General features: G+C 45.6%; 1 protein-coding gene across 1 annotated transcript in view; it reads right to left on the bottom strand.

The window, feature by feature from the left end:
- The window catches only part of EEFSEC (eukaryotic elongation factor, selenocysteine-tRNA specific), a 194,528-nt gene that overhangs the window by 151,190 nt on the left and 30,633 nt on the right, over positions 1 to 12,705 (bottom strand). The window contains exon 2 of the mRNA XM_066596150.1: positions 2,521 to 2,728. Coding sequence (XP_066452247.1) covers positions 2,521 to 2,728 — 208 coding nt within the window. The remainder of the gene's footprint in view (positions 1 to 2,520; positions 2,729 to 12,705) is intronic.

The following is a 12,705-nucleotide window of genomic DNA, read 5'->3' as shown; positions in this document are numbered from 1 at the left end:
ACCACAAAGGGGGAGGGGTATGTCTGTATGTTAAATCCTACTTAATGCTGAGGCTACAAGAAGATATAGGTGTAGAAGATGAACACATAGAAATACAGGGATGGAAGAATAACCAAATCCTGATAGGGGTTTTCTATACGCCACCAAAAATAACAGAATAAACTGAAAACTTATTAAAAAAAAAAAAAGCTCTCGCCTACGACCTGAAGGTTGCAAGTTCGATCCCCGGATGATTCAGGTAGCCGTCTCAAGGTTGACTCAGCCTTCCATCCTTCCGAGGTCGGTAAAATGAGAACCCAGCTTGGTGGGGGGTAATAAGTAATAATTACCTGAAAGTGCTGCATAATAAGTTGGCGCTATACAAATACCAAGATTTATTTATTTATTATTTAATAAGGCAAATAGAAAAGGTGTCAAACCACAATGAAGTAATTATTATGGGAGATATTAATTATCCAGATATAATATGGGAAGACAAAATTGTGAATCTCACAATGGCAATAAGTTCTTGAGAACAATTAAAGATTACTACCTTACCCAGCTTGTACGGGAGCCAACTAGATGGAGGGCCACTCTGGACATATTATTAACTAACAAACCAGACAGAATTATGGGGGTGCAGGTTGGGGGACACTTGAGAAATAATGACCACAATATAATTAATTTCCAGCTGTCATTCCATAGGAAGCCCTATCAGTGAGCGAAAAAAAATAAACTTTAGTAAAGTAAAATTTGATCAGCTCAGAATTACTCTTGGCAACATTAATTGGGACAACTTCCTCCAAAATAACGGTGTAGGTGACAAATGGGAGAAGTTTAAAAACATCCTAATTACCTCATGTGAGCAGTTCATACCCTTTAAAAATAAAAGAACTACAAGTAGAAGGAAACCAATGTGGCTCGACAAGACTGTAAGGGGGCAACAAGCGAAAAAAATAAAGCGTTTACATTATTAAAACAAGAAGGCAGCAAAGAAGCTCTAAAACCATACAGGGATTAAAACTAAATATGTAAGGAAAACACCAAAACTGCGAAAAAGGAGGCAGAGACTGATTGCCAAAGAGATCAAAAAGAATCCTAAACTATTTTTTAAAGTACATAAATGGTAAAAGGATTTGCACTGAAAGCACTGGCCCTTTAACAAATAATGCAGGAGAAATCATAGAAGATTATGGGGGGAGGGGGAGGCGAATCTATTAAATAGTTTTTTCTCAAGTGTATTTACAAAGGAAAAAGAAATGTCACACGAGATCCAGGGGGATAAAACAAACCCCTCGCTAAATTTCACCTGCCTAACGAAGGAGGAAGTGCAGACGTGGTTAAAAAAAGATTAAAAATCGACAAACCGCCAGGTCCAGGTGGAATACACCCAAGGGTTTTTTGGGAACTAAGTGACGTGATAGATCGATATTTCTTATATTTAGGGATTCTATTGAGATTGGAGTTGTACCACTGGATTGATGTATTGCCAATGCGGTTGCAATGTACAAAAAGGGGTCCAAAAGAGAGCCTGGTGACTACAGGCCGGTAAGTCTCACTTCAATAATTGGAAAAATATTCAAGGGGTTTCTGAGAGACGCTATCCTAGAATACCTCAAGGAAAACTCCTCATCAGCATGGGTTTATGAGGGGTCGATCATATCAGATCAATTTGATCAGCTTCTACAGTGAAGTAAGTTCTAGGCTGGACCTGAAAGAGTCCATTGATCTCGTATATCTGGATTTTTGTAAAGCATTTGACACCGTGACGCATAATAGGCTGATATATAAAATGAGACAGCTCGGACTGGGCGAAAATGTGTGCATCTGGGTAAAGAACTGGCTCGAAGATAGAAAGCAGAGGGTGGTAATAAATGGTTCATACTCTGATTGGGCCACCGTTGCTAGTGGGGTGCCAGAGGTTCAGTATTAGGCCCCATTCTGTTCAATATATTTATCAATGAGCTAATAGAGATCCTACACAGTAAAATATTGATATTTTGAAGATGATACAACGGAGGATAATACATGGCTGCAAATGAACCTAGATAAGCTAGGAGCTTGGGTAGAAAAATGGCAAATGAAGTTCAATATTGATAAATGTAAGGTTATGCACATAGGCAAGAAAAAAAAAAAGATGTCACCAATAAAAGCTAAATGGTGTACTGCTAGGGAAAAGTTATATGGAAAAGACCTGGGGGTACTAGTTGACTGTAGACTTAACTGGAGCAATCAATGCCAGTTAGCCGCTGCAAAAGCTAATAAAGTCTTGGGGTGCATTAAAAGAGGTATAGGGGCAAGGGACGAGAACATTATTCTCCCACTATATAAGGCACTTGTCAGGCCTCACATGGAATACTGTGTACCGTTCTGGACACCGGTGCTCAGGAAAGGCATTTAGTGCTTGAGGGGGCTCAAAGAAGGGCAGCTAAACTAATAAAAGGAATAAGAAGACTGGAATATCCAGAGAGGCTATCAAAATTGGGATTATTCACCCTGAAAAAAAAGACGGCTAAGAGGCGACCAAATGACTATACGTACTTTGTATTCTCTAAAGTCTTCTGCATCTTCTTGGTCATCCTCTCAATAGCAGCTTGTCTCTTGTTTTCAGGCAGCAAATCAACTTTGTTTAAGACGACCACCATCTTGTTGCAAGCGATTTGTCCAATAACCAGACACTCAGCAGACTGGGTCTGCATGCCCTTGGTTACATCGATGACCAGCATCATGAGGTCTATAATCTGTGCACCTGTATGGAGATACCACAAAACATTAACACAATGGGATAATATCTTGCAAAATGACATCTAGAACAGCTGAGCCCAGCAAGGCAAGAGTTCCCAGTGTCTCCAATCTAAGGAAATGATATGCCCTTAGGACGCTGATGAAGAGTTTACAGGGGCGGAGCAAACCTTCAGTAATTTTCTCAGCATGGACTTCCAGTAAGAAGTTATTTTTCAGCTCACAATATGAATTCAATGACATTTCTCAATATCGTCCCACAATTCCTTGCACTGTGGATTCCACTGTGGAACCCAGACATCTGTTTGAACCAGCAAATCTTATGTGTTTCAGGCATGCAGCCTCTTCCTCAGAAATCCTGGTCATTATCTTTGACCACCAGAAATATTACTTTGATGTCTTGCAGCAGTAGGAGGAGTACATGCAATCAGATATTTCCTATCCTGAGTCTTGAGTGATAAAACCCCTTTAACCCCTTCCCACCCCCAGACATAAATGTTCGTCCTGGCTGGGAAGGGGTCCCTGTGAATAGATGCAAACATATGCCCTATGGATGGCGCGGGCTCAGAAACTAAGCCAATGTGTAGTGGCACTACATACGTTTTTGTGTAGTTACGTTTTTATGTGTGTATGCAGCCTTAAATTTGCGTTTATCATAATAGGGTTTTGTTGAAAAGTAGAGATGAAAATCCCCCCAAAAACTGTCACGTCTCTAGATGCAAAATAGGTGGCATCAGTAAGGTCAGGAGTCTTTCTCCTTTAAGAGAAGGCTGGTGATAGCCGCATTCTCGTGCGCTTTTTGTGCAGCACTTGAAATAAAAAATAAAATAAAGGGTCTTGTGGGAATTTCAGGGCTAAATGTCAATATGGAGAATACGGAGATAACATTTTTGGCTCCTGTGCCTGCACACATTCCTATAAGCCTCGCTTAGTGTCAGGTGCATGTGTCACATGTTTCCGGTCAACGGCAGACAACGTTTTAGTGTTGAATCTTAGAAACCGATCAATGAAACTAAAAATAACGATAAAAAAAGATCAGCATTTAGTGAATGGCCCCCGCTGCCTCCATTCAATGATCTTCTGACAAATTTCTGTGATAGATCATAAAGAATAAAAGAGGAGCCCTGAGTCCCGGGCAGATAAGGCTCCACAGCCGCGGCTTAAGGTTAGCCATTTACTGCTGACCATAGAGATAACTGCCAATACCCGGCGCATTCTCCTGACCTGCTTAGAACCAACAACTTCCCGCGCTGACAGCAGCACTTCAAGGATTACAAGGAAATGAAATCTCAGAAAGAGAAAAAAAGAGAACAGACAAAAGCACAAGGCAAAAAAATAAAGAAAGGATAATGAACAGTAAATTAGAGCAGTGATCTGGCATGGGGCTAGTTTTTTTGTTGCATGGCAGATTAGCAGGATTTCCAAACCATCAGGCAGCAGGTTGTTCAGTGAAGGCTCCAGCAGGAAGGCACACGATGGGCATTCATTAAGAACGTGTTCACTCTACTGCTGAGCAGCATTGTCTCTTTACGCTGTTTGGCTCCGTCTTAGAAGCCAAGCAAAAGTGCTGGATCGGGCACATGCAGGGCTTGGACAGCGCCGGACGGAACGCACTGACTGTAATGGGTTCTGTATTTTCCCAAAAGTCCAGCATTGCCCGTAAATAAACAGTGCTGCATACACACAGAAATCACAGACTGAGGATTCGAACAGCCTCGACGGGAACGAGTCCTAAATTAGCTGTGCATTACAAAAAAACCCCCAAAAAAAGCAAAATTCGTACTTGAGCAAACCTTTTGACCATTTTTGCGCATCACTTGCCAATTTTCTTAAAACAGGTATAACAAACAGGGGTACGGCCACAGCAGCGCATGCAATTTACAAAAATTGACACCAGACACTGTGTAAATTCTAGTGATAATCTATGTCAGCTGACAGCTGGTGATGCTTTCACATCCTCGTGCAAGGACTAGCCAGACATGTGCCAACATTATGAGAAGGTGGGCAGCTTAAATTCATAAATTTGGTACAATTCTCTCCTGGACACTCGTTAGTCAGACTGGCATATAAAACACTGATCTAAGTAGATCGCCCCCTCCACAGCCCTTTTCCAGACCACCACCAGAAATGCAATGTCCCAGTGCAGGGTCCCATTCTCCATCCTCAGCTTCCTGTTTATGACCAAAGTAATGCTGGTCCCATTAGGGCATATGGCCATCTGAAAGGGTGGGCCCCTGATCAAAAATACCTTTCGCCTGTAGTTGCCACTGTAAGAGATGATCGCCAGGATTTCATCTGCAGATCAAGGGGCGATCAGCTACCAGATCCATGATTTAGAAAGTTCCAGGCAACCCTAGGTGGAAATCAGTCATTTAGGTTTCAGAGGCCAACCTGAGTGTAGAAGTCCCTGAAGGAACCTAAACTGACTGGGACAGACTTGTGGGCCTCTTTATATGGGCCAATGATGTGAACGAACATTAATCAGAAGGTCATTGCTGTGTGTAAAAGTCGCAGTGATCAGCCGACAAATGCACATTTGTCTGCTGACTGGACCTTGTGTGCTGCCATTGTCGACAGCGCATCTACCTCTCTAAGCGGGGGCTGTGCTGGCCAGCAATCATGGAAATGTACAGCGGACAAACTAATCATTGGTCCCCAATACAGCCGGAATCAGCTTATGTGAAGGCCACAAGTGCCAATCTTGTAAGAGGGTTCAGAGAGGACCATGGACCCAATCCTTAGGGGGTGTCCATATGTTGCCAATTTGCTGCGGATTTTGGTGCAGATCTACAGCAGATCAGAGATGTGTGAATGCACCCCAAGAGCTCATTCACAGGGGTGTAATCATATTGTGGTCTGTGCATTTTGGCAGAACAACTGCTGTATTTACCTGTACAAGAAAGCCCATTCATTTCATGCACAAATATGCACTGAATACGCATGTATATCCAGTGTATTCGCTGTGTTTTTGGAGAGTCCTCGTTCACTTCAATGGCATATTTCGGTGCGTGGTACACACCGAAATAGGCTCGGTTGCATATTTTTTCCTGTTACCAAAAAGTCATGTGAAGAATACGCACATTAGAATAACCCCATTGGGTTTTCTTCATGCCGTAATTACGCCCTTGTAAATGAGGCCTTAGACCTGATCCAGCGTGCAGTGAATTCCAGTCCTGAGTAACTTCCCTCTCCCACATACTGCTACAGTCCACGATGGCTTCTCATATAGTCCACAGAACTATACGACTAAACATACTGCAGATTATGCAGCTTACTCCTTATGGCTTTGGTTTGGTGTCATGTGACCGGCATCGGCGCACTTTTATTAGCGGTACGCTGCCGTTAATTTGAGCAGCAAAACAAATTCCAAAACAGAGAAACCACCACTGATTGAAAGCAGAAAGCTTGGGAAACCCGGCCGAGGAGATGTTATTGCTTCCCAACTATCCATGACTACCAGCCTTGAAATAAGATAATCCTCTTGATCGGAGAGGGAATTGGGAACAGACGGCGCTCTGCTAACGATGTTCTGGCGCAGACGCTGGCCGCAATACTTCTGTATTATCAGAGGATTTCACTTGATGTTTTTTCTTCTTCTATTTATCTAATGTTCTTCGAGTTATTGTGGCGACTCCTCTATGAGTCACAACACGGCAAATCAATGTGGCTTATGAGACTTAGCAACGGTTCACTGGGCACCAGCATTGTGCGATGATGAGCGCTGAGAGAGACGAGAGACGAGAACAACCCCAGATCAGGATTTCTCGTGAAGACCTATTTCAGTGATGTTCATATGCCGCAGTAGGACAGATGACCGTCATAGCCAGGGGACGCCCACTCATCCTTGTAATTAGGGTGCTGATAGAGGGATTGGGGCTGATCTCCCCGGGCCGCCCATAGGGATGCATGGGCATCTGCAAATTTCGGTCCAGAAAACAAATTGCAGCGTGCTTCACATTTTTTGTGGATCCAGCACTGACAGCTTCCATTGAAGTCAATGGAAGCAGTCCGATCCGCGGCACACCCGTAGCTGACACTGCAGACATGCCATGCTTCCGCGGGAAAGCAGGAGATTTTTATTTTTTTTTAAGTACTGCACGCGTCCGCTGTGCAGGAGAAGAAAGATCCAGTCGGGACAGAGAAGACCTGCACTGCATCCGGGCAGGTAAGAAAATGTCCATGGCCGAAGGCAGGGTAGGATCCTGCTGCAGGAGGAATCCGGCCCGCCCGTGGACATGAGACCTTAAGGGCTCATGTCCACGGGCAAAATAAGAATTAAAATCCGCAGCGGATTTTAACTCTTCTTCTGCCCGCGGATCCGCACCCCATAGGGATGCATTGACCACCCGCGGGGTAGATAAATACCCGCGGATCGTCAATAAAAGAGATTTAAAAAAAAATGGAGCATGAAAAAATCCGGACCATGCTCCATTTTCATGCGGGTCTCCCGCGGGGTCGGCTCCCGCGGGCTTCTATTGAAGCCTATGGAAGCCGTCCGGATCCGCGGGAGACCAAAAATAGGAATTTAAAAGAATTACTCACCCGGAGCGGGCGCTGAAGGTCTTCTCTTCCTCACGGCCGCATCTTTCTTGCTTCGGCTCGGCGGATGTGCCCGGCACATGCGCGCGGCACGTTGCCGACGTGCCGGCGACGTGCCGCCGGCGTGACGAATTCATCCGCCGGCCGAAAATGAAGATCCGGCCGTGAGGAACAGCTGACCTTCCCCGCCCGCTACGGATAGGTAAATGCTTTTAAATTCTTATTTTCAGCGCTCATGTCCGCGGGGCAGGAGGGACCCGCTGCAGATTCTACATGTAGAATCTGCAGCGGATCTGATTTTCCCCGTGGACATGAGGCCTAAGGTTAAGGAGTTGCTTCAATTTGCTGAAGTTCTTTCTACAGGAAGCTTACAATCAGCAGTCGCCTATCTGCACGCAGAAGCGATGCAAAAGCAGAGCAGGGCAGCCACAGAGGATGCAGACTCCCAGTGGCTTCCCCATCGCTGCATTGGCAGGTACAGGCTGCCAGAAACAGCCATGCATTCTAGGCCTCTTTCACACGGGCTACAAAATCACGAGAGTTTGCAGTGATGCGACATTGCTACAAATCGCATGTATTTGAAGCCCATGGTTTCCAATGGGTTCTTTCTAGAGTTGAGTGAATGTACTTTTCCGAGCTTGATGCTTGTTCGAGTATTAGCATGCTCAATGATGTTCGATACTCGAGCAAGCACCATGCCATGTTCGACCCCTCCCTGCGGTGCATATGTCAACGGCAGTTTATGGAGGGAGAGGGAGAGAGGGGGAGGGTGAAGGAGAGGGGGAGGGGGATAGGGGGAGACGGGGAGAGGAAAAAAAATAAATAAATAAATAAATAAAAAAAAGCTCGGCACCCGGCGGGTCCCATACTATAATGCTCGAGTCTCCCATTGAAGTCAATGGGGTTCGTTACTCGAATACAGCTCTCAAATTTTACGAAAATCTCGACTTGAATAATGAGGACCCGAGCATTTGGGTACTCGCTCATCTCTAGTTCTTTCCCATGAGATGTTTTGTAGCCTGAAAGAAACCATAGGAAACCATGAGCCTCACATACACGTGTTTTGTAGCGATGTCGCATCCCTACAAGCTCTCGCGATTTTGTAGCCCGTGTGAAAGAGGCCTAATCTGCTGGTGAATTATCAGGATAACAAGGAACTGAAAATAACGCACGGCCCAAATATAGGACATGTAGGTTGATCGAGGAGCTGCCTACACTTACCACAAGTTATCCCCTCACCAAAGGACATCCACAGGGAACAGGGTAACTTTGTCAAGTTGGACCAACCCTTGAACCCCTTCGCGACTGCTGAAGGAAAATTTACACTGCCGTTGCATGAACTCAAACACGGCCGTTATCTGTGCCAAAACCAAACCTGGATTTGTTGCTGAAGACGACCCGGTTCCAGGCCAGAGCATCCAGTTTCATCGTTCATGACACCACTGCAAACGGAGACAACTGTGGGTGTCAGAGGCCATACATGTAATGAGTGCTGAGAGACCAAATGGCCCTCAGCCAACTGCCTGGAAAAAGGTTCTGACAGACACAGGGGTGTAACACTGGCGCCACCTGTCTCTGGATGGCAGACAACGGAACAGTTGGAGCTGCTGGTGCTTGTCGAGCGTGCCCTAGCCCTTGTATGCCCTCACGCCTCCACTGGACCCAACACCTTCTAACTTTCTGGACAGAAGGGCCGATGGGGACGATTCATCAATACGACCATCGAGCTTCTCACACCCCAATAATGCGCCCCTCTCAGACTCTGGTAACGGGGTGAAATCTTTTCTCTGCGTTGTAGTGGTCAACAAGCTGTACACAAGCAGAAGAGGTCACTACACTCAAGGAGCATCTGAGAGCCTTTTATAGGCCATGGGGGGAACCACTTCTAGGGCCTCCGGTGACAAGACCGTTCATCTAATCACACAACAACTCTCATCATATGTATATCTAGATGGAACTGCATGCCGAGTTCTGCAGCAATACAGGGGAGAGATAGTTTTTTGCTCTTTTTCTTCTTCATCTACGAAGAGCGTAAATTAACCCCTTAGGGCTAATGCCCACGGCTGGATTTCCACCGCGTGAAATTTCGCTGCGTTTCACCGCAGCTATTAGGTTCTATTGAACCTAATAGCTTAATGTACATGCTGCGGAATTCCACAGCGTGAAATTACCCGCGGCATGTCCTATTTACCGCGGGAAAACGTGCGTATTTCCGCTGTAGCACAGTGGAAGTATAGCGTGAATACGCGCCCCGCCCACCGCATCTTATGACACTGCCGGCGTGCCATCATATGCCACGGGTCTTCGCGTGGCGGATCCGGAGGAAAGTATGGGGTCTTTGTAGGCGCCGTGACGGGCTCTACAAGTGGAATACCGCAGCAGAGCCCGTCACGACTGTGTGCATTAGGCCTTAGTGACGAAGTCGGTTTGCGCCTTCATGACCAACTAATTTTTCAGGTTTTTTTTGTCACATTCCAGAAGCCATAACTTTTTAATTTTTCTGTCGGCATAGCCGTATGAGGGCTGTTTTTGTGGGACAAGTTGTATTTTTTATTTGCATCATTTTCAGGTACATATAATGTATTGTATAACTTTTACTAACTTTTTTTAATGGGGATTGATGGGGAAAAAATGCCATTTGCTTTTGGATTTCATTTTTACTGCGTTCAGTGTACAATATAAATACTGTGATAACATTACTCTTCGGGTCAGTACGATTCCTGCGATAACAAGATTATGACTTTTTTTTGTTAGGTTTTGCAATCTTTGTACACAAAAATCGCCTTTTTTTTTCTTTAAAGATTGGCGTCTCTGCATTCCAGGAGCCGTAACATGTTTATTTTTCATTGACGGAGCTCTATGAGGAATTATTTTTTTGCAGGATGAACTCTAGTCTTCATTTATCCAATTTATAGGAATATATAACATTTTGATTGCTTTATATTCCATTTTTTTTCTAGAGGGGAGATTAACAAAACCTGCAATTCTGCCTCCTTTTTTTTTTTTATTTCTAACAACATTCACCGTGCGGTATAATCAATATGTTACATTAATTCTGCAGGCTGGTACGGTTATGTCAATGCCAACTTTATGTAGTTTTTTTTTCTTGCAAATTTTTCACACTTTAAAAGAAAAAAATACAATTTTTTGTTTATCACTACATATAAAGAATCCTAACATTTTTCAATTTTGTCAATGGTTCTATGTGAGGTTTTTTTGCGAGAAGAGTTATGCTTTTCAATGGTACCATTTGTAGATCCGTGAGATGTTTTGATCACTTTCTATTCTGTTTTTGTAACACAATAACATAGTATGTTAGGCTGAGAAAAGACAATGTCCATCCCGTTCAGCCTATTTCCCCAGCCCATTTGTTCATCCAGAGGAAGGCAAAAAAAAAACGAGGCAGAAGCCAATTTGGCCCATTTTGGGGGGGAAAAAAATCCTTCCCGACTCCATAATGGCAGGCAGAATAATCCCTGGATCAACAACCCCGCTGGTCACCTAATGTTTATATTCTGTAATGTCATGGCGCTCTAAAAAGACGTCTAGTCCCCTTTTAAACTCTTCTATCGATTTTGCCCTCACCACATCCTCAGGCAGAGAGTTCCACAGTTTAACTGCTCTTACAGTAAAGAAACCACTTCTGTGCTGGTGATGAAACCTTCTTTCCTCTAGATGTAGAGGATGCCCTCTTGTTAATGTCACAGTTGTGGGTTTAAACAGATCATGGGAGAGATCCTTGTATCGTCCCAATACAAACTGCATCAAAAATGACGCCTTTAGTGTGAATTTTAAACAAAGATAGGCAAAATAGCTATTTTCGACATGTTTTTTGATGATGTGCGTCTGAAATTTTCAACTTTTTTCTTTGGGTCATTATAAACAAAGCGATACCACATGTGGGTTTTTTCTATAGTAAAAAAGGGGAAGGGTGGGGTTCTGACATCTTTATTTCTATTAATTTTTTACTACTTTTTTTATACTTTTAGTTTTTTCCCCTACTATGGAACTTGAATGTCACCATATTTTATCATTCATTAACCCATTAAAGGGGTTGTCTTGCGAAATGAAGTGGGGTTATACACTTCTGTATGGCCATATCAATGCACTTTGTAATATACATCGTGCATTAAATATGAGCCATACAGAAGTTATTCACTTACCTGCTCCGTTGCTAGCGTCCTCGTCTCCATGGTTCCGTCTAAATTCGCTGGCAGCTTGCTTTTTTAGACGCGCTTGCGCAGTCCGGTCTTCTCCTTTCAGCACGAGCCGCTTCAGTGTGCTCCCCGCTACAGCTCTTCTGCGCATGCGCAGACGAGCTGTCACTGCTCGGGAGCGCGCTGGAGCGGCCATTCTGTACCATCCTCTGTTAGAGGAAGGTGCAGAGCCGCCCAGCTGTCCGGAGAAGCCGCCCAGCTGTCCCGCCGTCCTGGTAAGTGATGGGCCGGGGGGGCTGTCATCGCTGTGCCGGGGGGGGGGGGCTGCCGCTGTGCCGGGGGGGGGCTGTCGCTGCGATGGGGGGGCTGTCGCTGCGATGGGGGGGCTGCCGCTGCGCCGGGGGGGGGCTGCCGCTGCGCCGGGGGGGGCTGTCGCTGCGATGGGGGGGCTGTCGCTGCGATGGGGGGGGGGGCTGCGCCGGTTACCTGCCGCCTGGCGGTGGGTGACTGGTTGGCCGTGTTCACTCCAGGGGTCCCGTCGGCGGCTGCGTGGCGTCTGGTTGTCAGGGAGACACAGCTGGTAGCGTCTCGGGAGCGCGCACGTCGGGCTGCAGCAAGCGAAGGGAAAAGAGCTGGCGGCCATCTTGGGAAAATTTTTATAAGTTGCTGAAACGCTGGAACGGTAAGTACAAACCAGCTAGAAAAGTCATTTACAGGGGGGCTTAGTAATGTATGCTTAATTAGGGGGACTGGGCAAAAAAATATAATTCACTCCTGCCTCGAGACATCTCCTTTAAGGAATAAGCACTGTAAACTTACAGTGCTTGGTTCTGGGCTTTAGGGCGCCTTCAGATGACCGCATATCGGCCGGGTGCCGATATACGGCGTCCCTCTCTGCAGGGGTAGAAGGCTGGAATAGTTGAGAACAGTGAACTGAGGTCCCGCTCCCTCTCCACTATTAGCAATGGGAGGTCCGGGATTGGGCGGAGCTAAGTTCCGGAACCTAGCCCCCCACCACCACCACGCCCTCTCCCATTGCAAATAGTGACGAGGGGCAGGAGCTTAGTGCACTGCTCCCGACTCTTTCAGCCTCCTCCCCATGCATTGAGGGACACCGCATATTGGCACCCAGCCGATATACGGTCATCTGAAGGCGCCCTAAAGCCCAGCCGTATGTACAATTACGGCGGGGATTAAAGCCTCCTGCTTCTGCAATCAATCAAAGGAAGGACGGGTTGTCACCTGTTAGTAACAGCTGATAACCTAGAGGAGAAGGGAGAAGCGGGTT

Source organism: Eleutherodactylus coqui, chromosome 3 (genome assembly GCF_035609145.1).
Source record: "Eleutherodactylus coqui strain aEleCoq1 chromosome 3, aEleCoq1.hap1, whole genome shotgun sequence".
Classification (NCBI taxonomy): domain Eukaryota; kingdom Metazoa; phylum Chordata; class Amphibia; order Anura; family Eleutherodactylidae; genus Eleutherodactylus; species Eleutherodactylus coqui.
This window is presented reverse-complemented; position numbering and strand designations above follow the sequence as displayed.